This window comes from Pimephales promelas, chromosome 2 (genome assembly GCF_988280905.1).
Source record: "Pimephales promelas chromosome 2, fPimPro1.hap1.1, whole genome shotgun sequence".
Taxonomy (NCBI): Eukaryota; Metazoa; Chordata; class Actinopteri; order Cypriniformes; family Leuciscidae; genus Pimephales; species Pimephales promelas.
This window is the reverse complement of record NC_142770.1, coordinates 40,896,822-40,915,705: the sequence shown is the minus strand read 5'-3', so window position 1 is coordinate 40,915,705 and position 18,884 is coordinate 40,896,822. Positions and strand designations below refer to the sequence as shown.

Sequence of the window (18,884 nt, the reverse complement as noted above, 5' to 3'; positions counted from 1 at the left end):
TCTCTCTCTCTCTCTCTCTCTCTGCTAATGTAGGTTAAGATACTGTGGTATGACAGATGAAGGTTGTTCTGATGTGACTTCAGCTCTGAAATCAAACCCGTCACACCTGAGAGAGCTGGACCTGAGCTGGAATAATCTAGGAGACTCTGGAGTGAAAAACCTCAGTGATCTACTGATGAACCCACAATTCAAGCTGGAGAAACTACAGTTAGTGTCATTATACTGTACAGCAATTACAGTGTGACTGAAGTTTATTTATTTGAAGACAGCAGGGCTTATGTTTCATTGGTTATAGCAGTGCACTTTCTGGGGGTTTACTTATTGCTCACATTTTTTTTATAGTTCTTTATCTTTTCACACAGTTTTTTATCTAGTTAGTAGCAGGGATGTGATTTTTCCGGATTATTCCGGAATTCCGGATTTTCCGACCTGAAAATGTGACCTACGTGAATCCATAAGCGGAGTTTGACATTCGAGCCAGGGGGGGGCAAAAAAAAAAATTAATTGTAGCAGCTGACCTACATGGTAGCACATATGGACAAAACAAACATGCTAAAAAACATATTTATTTTTAACCCAAGAAAAAACAGTTAAACAATACAATCATATTTAATTGCCTTTATTTCATTGTAAACAGTTAGAACTTCGCATAAACAACCACTTGTCTTTGCGTCACATCTTCGTTATTAGGATCATGAAACGTGTACCACTTTTGCCCTGTTAAAATATTATCTTCAACCAAATCAACAAGATTTTTAAAGTTTTCTTTATAGGGTTGGGTATCGTTTGAATTTGAACGATTCTGATTCCGATTCCTTGTTTCGATTCCGGTTCCTAACGATTCTCAATTCCGATTCTTTTAAGAGGCAGGGTCAAAAAAGATCCCCGGCAATGATCCCCCTCCCCCCCATCTGTAAAAAAAAAAAAAAAAAAAGAGGGGGACGGGTGTCGGCTGCCGGAGTGAAAAGGAGAGAATATGAGGACATAACCCATAACTGGCTGACGTGTGTACTTTGTCATGAAATGGAGTTTTTAAAAGTAAAAGGGTCAGAGAGATACTTAGGCCTATTTAGTAAATCATTTTGAACAGCTCTCATATTAACAACTATCCAAACTGTTATAGACCTAAAATAGCTTTTGTAGCCCTATGTCCAGTGGCGGCTGGTGAAAATTATTTGTAGGGGGGGCTAAATAAGAGGTGGGGTCTGGGGCTTCCCCCCCAGAAAATTTTGAATTTAGTAGATGTGATTTCCTGCATTCTGGTGCATTTTAGGCCTTAGGCCATGCCCTTACCTATACCAATAAAATAACTTAACACAGTCAATACCAATGGTCAAATAATACAATAATAATAATAACAGTTTGACAGTTAATGATAATGAACAAGTTGCATGTTTATTATGCTCTGTGTGCTGACAGAAAAAGTGCAAACGCATAATATTGATAAATTATAATATAGGTAATACAAAAAATAATAGGTAATACAACAATCTAGTTTAATCAATCCCCAGCTGTAGACTACATATTTTTGACAAATTGACAATTGGATAATGGATAACAATGACGTGTTGATACTAGAGAAAGAGAGAGAGAAAAGGCTGTGAAAGAGAGGGTGGGACAACATTCTTGAGGGTAACACCCAAGTATGAGAAGAAAGTTGATTTTAACTAGTATGAAACACAGTAATCTAGCTCAGAACTTAAAAACATCAAAAAACAAAGCAAACACACAGGTATTAATATTCCTATAACTATTTTAATATCAAATGTGTGTGAAACAGTGTTTATGTGTGTGTGTGTGAGTGAGTGAGTGACAGAGACAGACAGGTCAATTCCCACGACTAACTTTACATTATTTCCACTCGACGTCACTGGCGCTGCCATTCTGCTCTCATCTGAGGTAAAAAAATGTCCCGTGGTGCGCGTGCACGGTGCACTCCCCTAATCTGATACTGTGGGCGATATTTTCAGCGCCCCCAAACCATAAAATTTGACGGTTCTGATTGGCGAAATATAAACTTTTTTGCATAGCAACCGGGGAACCATTGGCTTAAATTCCAGCACTGTGGGGCTGAGCGAACTGGCGCCCTGAGAAGACAGCCTATTGGCTATACTACTACACCAACATGATAAACGTAACGAAAGTGAATGCAAATATCATTCTGGTGAGTTCAAAACACTTTTCAAAGTAAAACCATTATTAGCATATAATTAACACAGATTATTTTTCAAAATGATAAATTATAATATATATTAAAAAAACAGACAGACAGGTCAGAGGGAGGGTGGCGCCCCAGCGCCCTCTATGGGCGAGCCGCCCCTGCCTATGTCACTCTTAAAATGTCAGAGAAAAGGACAGAATCAGAGATTATTTAGAAAATAGAAAATTGTACTTTGCATATTATAGGCTACTGTAAAAACACATAAAGTTGATCATTATGTCAATTATTTTCATTTCATGAATAGTGACCAACATGATCACATACACAGAATCTTATTCAAAAAAGCCTAATACACAATGAAATCAATTCACCAAGTTAATAACATTAAAGATTTGTTTTAAAGGAGTGTCTTTTATCTTACCTACTAAACTTAAAAAAAGGTTAACCCTAAAAAAGACTTTATAAAAATATAAACCTCATATTTCAGCATTCAATCATCTCTATAAAAAGAATGAGTCAATAAAGATACATTCCTGACATATATAATGCACAGTAGCTTATCTTTTATTATTAATAGTAAAATTCGGTCCGATTTTCCCATGGCTGTCGTTGCTATACATCCATGCACTGCGCTCTCCACAATGACAAAGAAGTTTTAGTAGCTAATGTATTTCCACCACAGAAAAACGCTTGCTGAAGCTCTGCTAAAAGATTTATTTACGGAGAAGAGAAAAACCACCCAAGTGTTTGAGTGCACATGCACTCCCATACTGAAAAGTTTATGAGCGCGCCTCCCGCGAGCGCATAATGAGCGCGCTTCCCGTGCGCTTAATCGCCTATTTGAAATAACGACCTCGAGCGCGCAAAAGACGCGATACGTGAACTAATCAAGAGACCCCCTTGACATCGCTTCTGTTCTGCGCAAGGCACCTTCTCAGCAAGCAGGGGCGTCATTGCCAAACTGAATCGAAATGATAAAAAATAGAAAACCTTCGCGGCACAGAGGATTTTTTGGCAACACTTTACAATAAGGTTCGTTAGTTAACATTAGTTAACTACATTAGTTAATATGAACTAATAATGAATAGCACATATACAGCATTTGTTAATCTTAGTTAATGTTATTTTCAACATTTACTAATACTTGATTAAAATCTTGTTTACATTAGTTAATGCACCGTGAACTAACATGAACAAACAATGAACAGCTGTATTTTCATGAACTAACATTAACAAAGATGAACAAATGCAGTAACAAATGTATTGCTCATGGTTAGTGCATGTTAGTAAATACATTAACTAATGTTAACTAATGAACCTTATTGTAAAGTGTTACCGATTTTTTTTTTTTTTTTTTTTTTTTAACTGCTCGTGCCGCCCCCCATGTGACATGAAGAGATGCCGCCCCGGGCGACTGCCCGGTTCGCCCGTGCCTAGAACCGCTAACTTACTGTCAACAAGGATGTATTTGCGTTCAGCCAGAGAATGTCTAATTGGTTCAGCTTGTTCACCTGCTCAATTTTGTATCAGTCGCTCTCGCGCTGGTATCGTTGTCAGTTGACGAGAACATCACAGTTATGTCACCAGGGCTGGGCGATATATCGATATTTTTCAAATTTGCGCTATGATCCATTGCTCCAAGCAAGCTGCTGACTGCTTTTGTAGAAATATGTAGCAGCTATATCGTGCATTCTGTCAGTTGCAGTTCTGACACCTCCGTCTCAACAGCATTAGTGTACAACTCGACAAATACTCGCAATATTAACGCAGAGGAACGGCTACATCAGTTCAGCGAGTTCACAAAAGTTAATTTGCATGTGCTTTAAAGCCTTGCCGGTAAAACATGTCATTCACTGCTGATGCGCTGTTCTGAGCGCGAACACCCGACGCGCACATGCACTAAAAGCTTGTCTAACAGCGCCTGGTTGCTGGACTAAGTTATCTTTCGAGTATTATTTCGCTAATACTCTCAAATACACACAAGGTTTACATAAGAACATTTGGTTATGTCTAAACTCAAAGCAAACCGAGAAAATTGAGAGAAATCTGCTTGTCAAATGCTCCGTGTATATTAGACGTGCCGCGTACAGGTCTTAAAGTGACAGTAGCCCTAATAATAAAAACGCAGCCGCTTGTTCTTAAAGGGATAGTTGACTTCAAAATATAAATTCTGTCATTATTTATTCACTGTAATGTTGTTCCAAACCTGTATTAATTTATTTCTTGTGCTGAACAAAAAAAAAATATATATATATATTTTGATGAATGTGGGTAACCAGATAGTTGCTGGTCCCCATTGACTTCCATAGGGAAAAATTTACTATGGAGATCACTGGGGTACATCAACTGTTTGGTTACCCACATTCTTCCAAATAACTTAAACAGAAGAAAGAAACTTATTCAGGTTTAAAACAACTTGAGAGAGTAAATGATGACAATTACAATTTTTGGGAGAACTATTAATGTTAATTAAACAACTAAACACAGAGGAAATCACTCACTGCTCTTGACTGAGAACTTTAATAGTAGCTTTAATAAGAATCAATGTATAATTTATACAGTGAAGACTATATTTGACTTTGATTGAACATTTACTCTCCCTTTGCGGAAAAGATATTGGGATATATATTGATCGGAGGGGGGGGGGGGTATTTCCTGCTTTTTTGTCCTTAGCCGATCACATGCCTGTAGTAGAGTGTAGTTTGTAATTTTTTTAATTCCTAGCATCTGATACAATGCACTGATTGTGTACTCACAGAAATCTGCCTTTTCAACAGAGAATAAAGAAGAGAGACGTCAAATAAATAGTTAGAAATGAAAGAGAAGAAACAGTGTCTTCCAGCGCACAGAACTAGTGTGACTGGGTTTTAAAACAGACTATTGGAAACTAAATGCTGCTGTAGCTCTTCAATAAGATGATCATCATAGATGTGAACTATTGTTATTTCTCTGTCTTCAGTCTGTATAGATGCAGGATTACAGAGAAACAGAGTCTCATCCTGACTTCAGCTCTGAAATCAAACCCGTCACACCTGAGAGAGCTGGACCTGAGCGGGAATAAACTAGGAAACACAGGAGTGAAGCAGTTATGTGCCGTACTGAAGGATTCACACTGTAAACTGGAGAGATTGAGGTCAGTCACATTCACATACAAGAATCAAAATGCTTAAAATCACTTCAACCGTTTAAACTAAAACACATTAACATTATATTTGTAGAAACATTTTCACCTTATTATTTTGTCATCTGGTGAAATAAAGATGAAGATCTCTCTTCCTCTGTTTTATTTGCTGATGAAGATGATGTGACTTTACAGAATAAAGAGTCTCTTATTTTCTTCATTCTCTCTCTCTCTCTCTCTCTCTCTCTCTCTCTCTCTCTCTCTCTCTCTCTCTCTCTCTCTCTCTCTCTCTCTCTCTCGAGTGCATGCTGGGAGTGAGTGGGCGGAGTGTGTGGATGTGAGTGGTAGCCGATTGTGGCTGGTAAGAGTGCTCTTTTCAAACTTTTTCTTTTTTCTTTGTAAGTGTTTATGTTTGTGTTTTTTGTTGTTGTAGAGGTTTTTTTGTTTTTGTTTTGTGAGGATAGTCTGCTTCCAGCATTTTGCTGGAAAGCATGGCGACTCCAAACACGATGGCTTTTGAAAATTTAACTCGGCGTCATGGAGTGAAGATTGGTTCAAATGTTAACGTGGAAGATGTGTGTTTGGCTGCGGGAGACGTTGTGGGTCATGAACATATCGTGTCCGCTTCGTGAATGAATAGTGCGTTTGTGCTTTTTTTTAGCACTATTGAGAAGGCGAACGAATTAGTGCAAAAAGGTGTTGTAATCAAAGGTTCATTCACGCCGGTGTTTCCTCTGAGTACTCCCGCCAAGAAAATAATGATTTTAAACATTCCTCCTTTTGTGAAAGATGAGATGATTGTGCAAGAATTGTCCTGTCATGGAAAGATAGTTTCCCCCATCAAAAAAAATTCCACTCGGATGTAAATCTCCTCTAGTAAAACATCTCGTGTCTTTTACGAGACAGGTGTTTATGATTCTGAAGGATGGTGAGGATGAACTTGACCTGGTCTTTAAATTTAAAATAGAAGGCTTTGATTATACTGTTTTCGCATCATCTGACACGACGATCAAATGTTTTGGTTGTATGAAAATCGGGCATCTCAGTCGTAATTGCCCTGATAAGGTGAATAAAAACACAGAGCTGATTGATGCAGCTAAAGCGGGGAGCGCTGTGGATGAGAGTAGCGTGTCGGCGATTCCCGCGAGTACAGCGATCGAGCCGCTGGAGGGAGCGAGCAGCGCGGAGGTGCGGGTGTTTTCTCCTGTTGATGATGGAGGTGTTGTGGCGGAGTCTCTGAACGCGGTGGGGTTGAGTACATTATCGGCGTTTGTAGAACAAAATAGAGAGATTATACAGGAAAATCTGAGATTGAATGACTGTGAATTGGATATGGAAGTTGAATCTACTTTCAAAACTCCAATTAAAAGAAGAAAGAGTCGAAATGATAAAAACAGTAAACAGGTCAAAAAAAGTGACGCTGCTGAAGATGCTTCGGATGATGATGATGATGATTCTGATTCTAATGTTTCTGTGTGTTCAGAGGTTTCTGTCTGTTCCCAAAATGAAGCAGGGAATGTTCTGTACAAAGCTGAAGATATTAGTGTTTTTCTGCAGGAAACGAAGGGGCTAAAATGTGTGCAGATTGAGGATTATTTTCCTAATCGTGCCCAATTTGTGAAAGACACAAGATATCTGATAAAGGAAGGGGCTTTCTCAGATCTTGAAGTGTATCGTTTACGGAAGTTTGTAAACAAGTTAAAAAAAAAAAAATAGTAGAGATGATAAGAATGCCATGGTTTAAATCTCTAAGCTTGTTTTTTTTGACCTTATGCACACTCTCTGTTTTTTCCCATCTTAGTTTCTTGTTGAATCTAAATAAAGCTATGAGTCAGCTAAAAATCTGAACTCTCAATTTAAATGGAGCTAGAGAAGTTCGTAAGAGGATGATGTATGAATTTATTAACCAGAAGTCTGTTGATGTCATGTTTATACAAGAAACGCACAGTGATCAAAGAAATGAGGTGGATTGGAAAAGAGAGTGGGGAGGTCAACTTTTTCTTAGTCATAAATCCTCTATTAGTGAAGGTGTTGCAATTTTATTTAGTAAAAATATGACTCCAGTATCTTATGAATCTATTGAAATTGAAAAAGGTCGTTTTTTAAAAGTTATTGTTAAATTTGAAAAAATTGTTATGTTTTTTTTTTTTAAATATTTATGCTCCTAATAATGGAGTGGAAAGAGTTTTGTTTTTAAATTTAATCAACACTACTCTGAAAGGCCTAAATACAGATGATTTTTTAGTTTTAGGTGGAGATTTTAACTGTACCGAGAGTGATAAAATAGATCAAAATTATTTAGAACCACATGTTGCATCTCAAAGAGTTCTCAAGCAAATCATTCAAACTTTTGATTTTTGTGATATTTGGAGAAGTATGCATAAACAATTAAGACAATACACATGGGTTCATTGTAAAGATAATTCTTTGTCTTTGGCACGTCTTGATCGGTTTTATAGCTTTAAGCACCAGCTCAATATTTTTAAATCTTGTCAAATTAATCCTGTAGGTTTTTCAGACCACAGTGCGGTTCTTTGTTCTGTCCTAGTTAGTCATGTGAAGTCAAGAAGTGCCTATTGGCATTTAAATACGTCTTTGCTTGATGACAAACATTTTAAAGATTTTTTTACTTTTTTCTGGGATGTTTTTAAACAACAAAAGCACTTATATAGCTCTGTACAGCAATGGTGGGATTGTGGTAAAATACAAATTAAAAACTTTTGTCAGCAATACACTCTTAATGTTACAAAAGAAATAACTAGATCGTTGAAGATTTTAGAGACTGAGATACTTGATTTGTACAGTTTGTCTGAATCTACAGGCAAAAAAGAACATATGGAAGCTCTGACATCAAAGAAAACTTTATTTGCAAACATGTTGGACATTAAGGCACAGGGAGCGCTGGTTCGCTCACGTTTCCAGAAAGTCACACAAATAGATGCACCTTCCAAATTTTTCTTCAGTATGGAGAAAAAAAAAAACAGTCAAAGCAGAATAATTCATTCTTTGGTCTCTGATACAGGACAGGAATTAACTGAAGCTTCTGAGTTAAGAGAAGTTGCTGTACAGTTTTATAAAAAATTATATACAGCTGATTTGATAAATGAAAAGATGAATATTAATAGTTTTTTTGAAGGTCTGCCAAAGCTTGATGAAGAGAGCAATGAAAGTTTGCAAAAACCTTTGACAGAGCAAGAACTTTACACAGCAATGATATGGCGAATGGGAAATCCCCCGGGATCGACGGGTTACCCATTTGAATTTTATAAAACTTTCTGGCCCATTTTAAGAGAAGATCTCTTACTAGTGTTTGATGAAAGTTTTATTAATGGGTTTCTCCCTCTCAGTTGCAGAAGGGCAGTCATCACTCTATTTCCCAAAAAAGGTGATCTTCAAAATATAAAAAATTGGAGGCCTGTATCTCTCTTGTGCTCAGAGTACAAAATCCTGTCTAAAACTTTGGCTACAAGATTGAGTAAAATTAAAGGGAAGGTGATACACTACGATCAAACATATTGTGTACCAAACAGATCAATTTGTGATAATATTACTCTAATCAGAGATGTTTTGGAAGTTTCAAAGTTGTTTGGTATAAATATTGGCCTTATTTCTTTGGATCAAGAGAAGGCCTTTGATCGGGTTGAACACCTGTATTTGTGGAATACTTTGCAAGCTTTTGGGTTCAATTCAAGCTTTATTGATATGATCAGAACAATGTATTGTGAAATTGAGAGTGTGATCAAAATTAATGGTAGTTTGTGTGCCCCCTTTACTGTACAGAGAGGGGTTAGACAAGGCTGTGCCATGTCTGGGTTATTATATGTGCTGGCTATAATAGAACCATTGCTTTTTATGTTACGGAATAAGTTAAAGGGTCTAACATTGCCACAGTGTAATAATGCTTTTTATTTATCTGCATATGCTGATGACGTTATTGTTTTTATAAATGATAGCAATGATGTTGAAATGTTAAAAGAAGTTGTTAATGACTTTAAGGAGATTTCTTCAGCAACTGTAAATTAGGGGAAAAGTGTTGCTTTATTGATTGGAAAATGGGAAGGAGGTAATCCTACTCTACCAGGAGGCCTATTATGGCAAAAAGATGGGTTAAAATATCTTGGTGTGTTCTTAGGCAATAAGAAGAAGAAGAAGAAGAAGAAGTTTTATTTATATAGCGCCTTTCCAAAGCTCAAGGTCGCTTTACATGGTACATGAACAATACATTTAAACACTGACACACAGCTAACAGTCACAGAGGATACAAAATAGTCACATTTAAACGAAGTACATGTTGAATAGATATGTTTTTAGCTGTGTCTTGAAAGCAGTCATTGATGAAATATTTCGAAGTGAAAGGGGCAGTGAATTCCATAATGTTGGCGCATTAACACTAAATGACCTTCCACCTACTGTAGATAATCGATAGCGGGGGATGGACAATAAACCAAGTTCAGTTGATCTGAGAGAGCGTGCAGGACGGTAGGTGAAAAGTAGATCAGACAAATATGGGGGTGCAAGACCGTTTAATGCCTTATATGTTAAAAGCAATACCTTAAAGTGGATACGAGATGCAACGGGTAACCAGTGAAGGTCATGAAGCACCGGAGTAATGTGAGCAGAACGCCTGGTGGAGGTGAGAACTCTTGTTGCTGAGTTTTGGACGTGCTGTAGTCTAGCAATAAGTTTTTTGGGAAGCCCAATAAATAAAGCATTGCAATAGTCCAGACGTGATGTGATTAGTGCATGAATTAAGAGTTCGGCGTCAGGCGAAGTGAGAGATGGTCTTAGACGAGCAATATTTCGAAGATGAAAGAAAGAGTTTTTCACAATGGAAGAAATATGAGAGCCAAAAGATAGAGTTGAGTCAAATAAGACACCAAGGTTACGAGTCAGTGATGAGGGCTTAATATGGACACCATCAATATAGAAGGACTGGTCCATCCGTTTGACTGAGGCTGGAGAGCCAATCACTAATATCTCAGTTTTATTATCATTTAATTTGAGGAAGTTAAGGGACATCCAATGCTTGATGTCCCTGATGCATGCAGTGAGTGAGTCAGGCAGGGATGGTCTATCAGAGCTGGTGGTGAAGTAAATTTGGATGTCATCTGCATAGCAATGGAATTGAAGTCCATGCCTGCGTATGATGTTACCAAGTGGGTGTATATAGATGATGAACAAAAGTGGACCAAGAACCGAACCTTGAGGAACGCCCCGTGTAAGTAAATTGGTGGCAGAATTATGACCTTGTATGGTGGTATAATACTTTCTGTCAGTGATATAGGAAATAAGCCAGGAAAGAGCGGAACCAGTGACACCAATATCAGAAAGCCGAGAAATAAGCAGTTCATGGCATACCGTGTCGAAAGCAGTGCTTAGATCAAGAAGCATCAAGATGTTTATTAACCCTGAATCCATCGATGAGAGAATGTCGTTAACCACACGCAGAAGAGCAGTTTCAGTGCTGTGAGATGGGCGAAAACTTGACTGAAAAGGTTCAAAAAGACCATTCATATCCAAATAAGATCGTAATTGTGAAGCAACAACTTTTTCAAGGATTTTGCTTAAGAATGTTAGATTTGATATTGGTCTGTTATTGTCCATGTTTAAATGGTCAAGGCCAGGCTTTTTGAGAAATTAAGAAAAAATACAAATGTCAATTGCTTAATTTTATTGTTGGTATTGCAAAATTAGCTATTTATATAACTAGGAGAAATACAATTGAACAGAAAGGAGAACAAAAACTTATACCAGCTTTCAAAAAAATGGTAAAATCTCGACTTGTAATTGAGTTTAATTTTTATAAATTAATGAGTACATTGAGTATTTTTGAAATTGAGTGGTGCCGTAATAATGTGCTGTGTTCATTAGTTGATAATGAACTGATAATTTCAGAAGTGTTGATGTGAGTTTTTTTTTCGATGTGAAAAATATGTGACCTTTTTTTGTGAATGTTTTTGATTGTCGTATTTGTGTAATAAAGGATTGTCAAAATTCTCTCTCTCTCTCTCTCTCTCTCTCTCTGCTAATGTAGGTTACGCTGGTGTTATATGACAGATGAAGGTTGTTCTGATGTGACTTCAGCTCTGAAATCAAACCCGTCACACCTGAGAGAGCTGGACCTGAGCTGGAATAATCTAGGAGACTCTGGAGTGAAAAACCTCAGTGATCTACTGATGAACCCACAATTCAAGCTGGAGAAACTACAGTTAGTGTCATTATACTGTACAGCAATTACAGTGTGACTGAAGTTTATTTATTTGAGGACAGCAGGGCTTATGTTTCATTGGTTATAGCAGTGCACTTTCTGGGTTTATTAAACTAAAACTTTTTGGGGGTTTATTATTGCTCACATTTTTTTACAGTTCTTTATCTTTTCACAGTTTTTTATCTAGTTAGTAGAGTGTAGTAGTTTTTAATTTTTTTAATTCCCAGCATCTGATACAATGCACTGATTGTGTACACACATAAATCTGCCTTTTCAACAGAGAATAAAGAAGAGAGACGTCAAATAAATAGTTAGAAATGAAAGAGAAGAAACAGTGTCTTCCAGCGCACAGAACTAGTGTGACTGGGTTTTAAAACAGACTATTGGAAACTAAATGCTGCTGTAGCTCTTCAATAAGATGATCATCATAGATGTGAACTATTGTTATTTCTCTGTCTTCAGTCTGTATGGATGCAGGATTACAGAGAAACAGAGTCTCATCCTGACTTCAGCTCTGAAATCAAACCCGTCACACCTGAGAGAGCTGAACCTGAGCGAGAATAAACTAGGAGACTCTGGAGTGAAAAACCTCAGTGATCTACTGATGAACCCACAATTCAAGCTGGAGAAACTACAGTTAGTGTCATTATACTGTACAGTAATTACAGTGTGACTGAAGTTTATTTATTTGAAGACAGCAGGGCTTATGTTTCATTGGTTATAGCAGTGCACTTTCTGGGTTTCCCTATTGCTCACATTTTTATGTTTTGTTAATCTACACTGTGTGTAATTATTCTGTGGCTTAGTAAATATCACAGTAATATTTAACTTTATTAACTTAATAAAATCTCTGAATATCATTTGCTTGATTGTTTGAGCTAAACGTACCAAAATAATTGACTAAAAATCCAACAGTTAATTTCATCTAAAATGTACAGTTATATTTATTTATTTTTTTCACTATTAGAATTTATTATTTGACTAACCAATAATTTATGTATAATACAATTAACATAATTGTGAAATTTCTATCAAAATATTTGAGATTGGAGAATTAAACTTATTTGTTTCAAGAACCACAAATATTACTTAATTCAAATCAATATCATAAATATATTTAACAAACTCTTGAAAGATTGAGCAGATTTAAACAATTTTATTTGTTAATGTACAGATGCAGTTACTCCGATCTACTTAATTTTTTACTTACATTTGCTCAGTTTATACAGTGTATTGTAATTGATTTCACTGCTTTAAAATGTAATCAATATTTTTGATTGTTTCACCAAAATAAATGAGTAAATCATATAAAACTTTTTAGAGTGTAGATAGTAATTGTTTAATTCCCAACATCTGATACAATGCACTGATTGTGTACACACAGAAATCTGCCTTTTCAACAGAGAATAAAGAAGAGAGACGTCAAATAAATAGTTAGAAATGAAAGAGAAGAAACAGTGTCTTCCAGCGCACAGAACTAGTGTGACTGGGTTTTAAAACAGACTATTGGAAACTAAATGCTGCTGTAGCTCTTCAATAAGATGATCATCATAGATGTGAACTATTGTTATTTCTCTGTCTTCAGTCTGAGTGGATGCAGGATTACAGAGAAACAGAGTCTCATCCTGACTTCAGCTCTGAAATCAAACCCGTCACACCTGAGAGAGCTGGACCTGAGCGGGAATTATCTAGGAAACACAGGAGTGAAAAACCTCAGTGATCTACTGATGAACCCACAATTCAAGCTGGAGAAACTACAGTTAGTGTCATTATACTGTACAGTAATTACAGCAGTGGTGGGCCGTGCATTTCACACCTAGGCCGTCTGTCCTACCTGAATTAATAACTTTTAATAGTGTATCAGCGTAAAGACTCTCTATAATTGTTTTTATTTTGCACCGGCAGTTATTGGGTTATGCGGTGAGTTCGGGAGAGGCCGGTAGAGAGAAACGAGCGCGTGAGTTCGGCTGGTGCGTTTGTAAAGTGGTTCTTGCCTTCCGAATCCGATTATAAGTTCAGAAACGGAGCCTCACTTATCTTGTCGTTCAAGGTTACAATAGTCCCTTTTCAGACGTTACAATAGTATGAATGTTTGAAAAAAATTAAGTTTCGATCATAAATTTATACAAAAAATTAAGAAGAAAATCATATTCACCACGGGGGGAAAAGCATATACTCACCAAAACTACAGATTATTTTTTTTTTACACAAAATCCATCCTTATTTCTTTCCTCAAGAAGACTTCAATTACTGTCGTACAGGTTCTAACTGTGTTTCAGTTCCAATAATGTCGTGTCTGTCTCGTCATATTTCTAGCATAAATTTTAATTTGCTTTATGGCTGAGAGTGCCTGTTCGACAGAAGCACACAGTCACCGCAAAACATGACGATGTGTACAGCTGCCCCATGCTCTCACACAGAGTTTGACCGAAATCAACGAGATCAGCGGGACTTTTGCCTTCAAAATCATTCGTTCCATAACTTACATTAGTCAGTTCTGTTTTTACCTGGAGAGATCGAATAGAGTCCCGTTACTCTGCGTTTAGCTCAGGCTGAATAAGGGATTTTTTTCTGCTGGGGGTCGAGGAGGGAAAGAAACATTAATTTGTGGGTTGAAATCTATTACATCTACAGGAATATATTTTAGTTTATACAGTTCGCTACAGATGCGGATACTACCAGTAATAGTACGCGCATCCAATCAAAGAACGAGAAAATACAGATGTTATTATTCGCCTGCTAGATGGCCCCGCTGCAGTCAAAGCGAAATCTGATTGGCTGATTAAATCTGACGGATTATCTGATTGGTTAAAGAAACAGTTTCATTGCCTTTCATTTTAAGTTACAGGCGCCTGCACTGTCGATTCTGAAGGCCTCCAGGCAGATTTATTTGACCCTGGAAACGCATGATGGCTGAAATATGATTGGATACAATCTCTAACATAAAAACACAATACTGGAAGCAGCGCAACCAAGAGAAAAGCTATGAAATTAAGAGAATGAACTATTGGGAATAATTTAATATTCATGCAAAAAATATATTAAAGTGCAAGTCAGTGATTCTTGATAGTGTTTAGGCCAGCAGAGAAGGACTTGCTGACCCTGATGACCCACCACTGAATTACAGTGTGACTTAAGTTTATTTATTTGAAGACAGCAGGGCTTATGTTTCATTGGTTATAGCAGTGCACTTTCTGGGTTTTGTGTGCTTTTTTTTCTAGATAGTTTATACAGTGTATTGTAATTTATTTCACTGCTTTAAAATGGAATCAATATTTTTGAGTGTGAACATTTTTCACCAAAAAAATGTAGTAAATCATATAAAACTTTTTAGAGTGCAGATAGTGATTGTTTAATTCCCAGCATCTGATACAATGCACTGATTGTGTACACACAGAAATCTGCCTTTTCAACAGAGAATAAAGAAGAGAGACGTCAAATAAATAGTTAGAAATGAAAGAGAAGAAACAGTGTCTTCCAGCGCACAGAACTAGTGTGACTGGGTTTTAAAACAGACTATTGGAAACTAAATGCTGCTGTAGCTCTTCAATAAGATGATCATCATAGATGTGAACTATTGTTATTTCTCTGTCTTCAGTCTGTATAGATGCAGTTTTACAGAGAAACAGAGTCTCATCCTGACTTCAGCTCTGAAATCAAACCCGTCACACCTGAGAGATCTGAACCTGAGCGGGAATGAACTAGGAGACTCTGGAGGGAAAAACCTCAGTGATCTACTGATGAACCCACAATTCAAGCTGGAGAAACTACAGTTAGTGTCATTATACTGTACAGCAATTACAGTGTGACTGAAGTTTATTTATTTGAAGACAGCAGGGCTTGTGTTTCATTGGTTATAGCAGTGCACTTTCTGGGTTTATTAAACTAAAACACTTTATTCTCAATATCTGACAGTGATTCTGAGTTCACATTATATCTGTGTAAAATTCTTCACATTCATGATTTGTTTGTAAGATAATCTCTCTTCCTCTCTGTTTGTGTCTCTCTAGTCTATATGACTGTGGCATTACAGATGTTTCTTCTTTAACTCAGTCTTTGACGAACTCAAAAGCTCTGCAGTTTTTAAAAGAGCTTGATCTGAGAGACAATATGATCGGAGACTCAAAGCAGCGGCTCAGAGACGAGCTACGAGACTCAAACTGTGTCCTGAGGTGAGGAAACATCACTGAGATATTAAAGAGATCTTCATTTACCTCTGATATGTGAACAATCCTTTCAAACATTCGTGAAAGGAAATTATCATTAAGATTTGTTGCAACAAAGAGTTTGTGTGAGAACATAATGTGAAGTTATTGAAATGTTGAACACAAAGGAGGAAAGAGAAGTAAAGCTCACTGTCACAGCTTTATACATCAACACCTGCTTTATGAACTGTGTCAGTAGAAGTGAATCATTTGAGTGTGAAACAGACTTGGTCAGATTGTAGGAAACGCTGCACTCCTGCTAAAATCAGTGCAGTTCCAGCTTCAGCTCACAGCGTCCAGCTCACATGAGCAATGTCTCTGTCTCTAGTGTGTTTTTACTGTGACAAGCAACACGTCACACTACTCGACACTTACTTTACTCTCAGTTATTTACTAAGAGCCTACAAACATGTTTAAACTAGAGGACAAACGGCTTTAACTAAAGGTTTGTGTTTAACTCAAAATAACATTAGTATTTGCTCGCTGTGGTTTATTCCATACGCCGTACACTCATTAGTTTCTCCTTTACAGAGACTCAATAGGAGTCACACCGACACACACAGACACACATATGAACATGATTCAGGCTTTACATCTATTATATTTAAAAACACAAATATCTGTATCCAAGATCATGTAAAGTCAGTAATTAATCTGATTACAGGAATTCAATTTAACTTACTTTTACTGAAGAAAAACAGCACTTTGTTCCTCTGAACACTGATTGTTTTCTCTTCTGTTCCACTTTACAGAGTATATTAAGATCGATCATAAAACGTCAGTGGATTTCCATCAGGGTTTAAATCTGTGAAACGGAGATGAGAGGAGCAGAAACCATCAGGTGATCCACAGAAGAGTCTCACTGCTGTCTATGAGGAGAAATACATGTGTAAATGTGTTTCATACAGGTGGAAGAGACTCAGACTTCACTATTAAATAAAGCAGCGTGTGTGTTAGCATGCGTATTAGAAACATGTGATATTGAATGATTAATGTTGGTTTATTATTCAGCCAAATGATGGTTTAGTTGTAATTAAAGGTGGAACAGAGGAAGAAGCTCAGACGAGTGTCAGCAGAAATCTTCACTATCAGGCCTGCAAATATAATAATGTTTAGACTAAACTCATCCAGAATTATTCAGATATTTCTAATCATGAACGTGATTGTCAAGTATAGCACATAAATGTTTCAAAAGATATAAAGTTTGCATACATTATCTCTAACATTTTATACACAGAATATGTTTATTGTTATTGTTTTATTGTATATGAAGTTAGTTGTGTGTGGCGGTGTGTGTGTGTGTGTGTGTGTGTGTGTGTGTGTGTGTGTGTGTGTGTGTTGCTGATGCACAGATGTACAGTATATTGTGTTTGTTCTGTGGATGAAGTCTCTTCTCCTCTACAGACCGATTAAACATTTTCCCCAGTTAACAGCATTTGTGTGTGTTTCACTCAATATTATGAAGCTGCAGACTCGGAGCCTGCATCTACAGTCCCCCACCGAGAGTCCCGCATTCTCAGACCCCTCGTTTTTCGAACACAGCGCCTCCTGCTGTTCAAAAGGTCGAATAACACCTACACACAGAGTACAGCGTACGATTATCCAAATGCAATTAAAAACAATAGGATGCAATATTACGGTCTCCAAATAAATTATCCAATAAATATTTGCGTTCCCTATGTGCAGAAAAAAACTAATTGTTACTGATGGAAGGGATACAATTACAGATTGAACTATCTTCAGAAAAATAGTATGTGATATTATATTGTTTTTTTTAAATATTTTTTTATTCAAATTCCAATTTTTCTTTCAGTTCAACCTATAATGGTCTAATTAACATTACGATGCTAAGATTACAAAATCTGTTTTTGATATTTTGAATGCGAAGCAAAACAAATCAGAATAGACAAAACACCAGTAAAATAAACAATTCCTACTTTATTTAAGATAATGATCACCTAAACATCATCTTGCTGTAAAGAAAAAAGGAAGGAAAAAATGTGTTCGTGACTTTACTTTTCGTCTTCAATTGCATTAAAAAACTCATTTATAAGTCGCTTTGCATAATCCTAAAATGATGTTGCTGCCTACAACATAGGCATTATTTCAAAGCTAAATTATAAACGTTAGCTATCTAAATATTTTCGGGGAACATAGCCTACATTAACGGCTCAAATCTTGTTACAAACTAACTTTACAAATATTCAATGGATTCATATGTTGTATCGATGAGCTAAATTAGTTTTATTAAAAAAATGAATCAAACGAGTAGGCTAGATTCGCTAAATAAAATTGAAGATAGCCTACTCACGTTTATGTTTATCCGATACAATTTGATAGGAGGCGCTGTCTCGAAAAACGAGGGGTCTGAGAATGCGGGACTCTGGGTGCAGGGGGACTGTAGATGCAGGTCTCCGAGTCTGCAGCTTCATACTACTCGTTTCACTCGCTCCTCAGATAGCAGACGGATGTGGGCCACTTCAGGCGATGATGCGGCACTGCAGGCCTTCTTATGGGCCGACAAAATGTGTGTGAGCCTGAAGTGGCCCACGTGTAAAATGACAAATATGGCCCAAATATCTTAAATCACATGTGGGCCTTTTTAGGCAAAGATGTGGCACTCATGGCAATGTGTAATCTGAATGTGGGCCTAAAGTGGCTCATATGATAAATAATGAATATGGCCCAAATATCACACACCAAATTTGGGCCACCTATGGCAAAAATGTGGCACAATCGACAATGACTAATCTGGGTGTAAACCAAACATAACCCACATGTTGCAGCAAATGTGTCCCAGTTATCTTAAAACAAATCAGGGCCAGTTTTGTCAAAGATGAGGGTCAGTAATCACTGTGAATCTGAATGTGAACCCATGGGCGTCAGTGTGGTCTGAAATGTGCTGGGACAGAGACACATTCATTTTTTTTTCTCTTTCGCACAGGTCATGTTTTGAAAGACGATGTCATGTAGCTTACTAATGTAAATAAAAAAAAATGTATACAAAAATGTGATGATGTCCGACTCGTTTTATGAAGAAGAAAACCTTAAGTTTTTTAAAGCATTAGACATATATGACCCACTATTCTGCTTCAAGTAGCCGTCCATGTTGACAATATGACAACGGTCAAATAAATCAAACCCAAAGTACAATTATTATGGACGTTATCTGATATTAAGCGTTTCTGC

The 18,884-nt window shown here is 36.9% G+C and overlaps 1 protein-coding gene across 6 annotated transcripts in view; it reads left to right on the top strand.

Moving 5' to 3' along the window:
• LOC120479934 (NACHT, LRR and PYD domains-containing protein 3-like) overlaps positions 1 to 17,125 on the top strand; it is a 49,793-nt gene extending 32,668 nt beyond the window's left edge. For 5 of the 6 annotated variants that reach the window (XM_089122496.1, XM_089122494.1, XM_089122495.1 and 2 more), the window contains 8 exons: positions 34 to 207; positions 5,121 to 5,294; positions 11,317 to 11,490; positions 11,953 to 12,126; positions 13,076 to 13,249; positions 15,089 to 15,262; positions 15,501 to 15,662; positions 16,448 to 17,125. In XM_089122496.1, the coding sequence (XP_088978622.1) occupies positions 34 to 207; positions 5,121 to 5,294; positions 11,317 to 11,490; positions 11,953 to 12,126; positions 13,076 to 13,249; positions 15,089 to 15,262; positions 15,501 to 15,662; positions 16,448 to 16,457 (1,216 nt within the window). In that variant the 3' untranslated portion in view covers positions 16,458 to 17,125. Of the gene's footprint in view, positions 1 to 33; positions 208 to 5,120; positions 5,295 to 11,316; positions 11,491 to 11,952; positions 12,127 to 13,075; positions 13,250 to 15,088; positions 15,263 to 15,500; positions 15,667 to 16,447 lie in introns of those variants that run through there. The other variant, XM_089122498.1, reaches the window with a different exon arrangement.
• Positions 17,126 to 18,884: the final 1,759 nt, after the last annotated feature.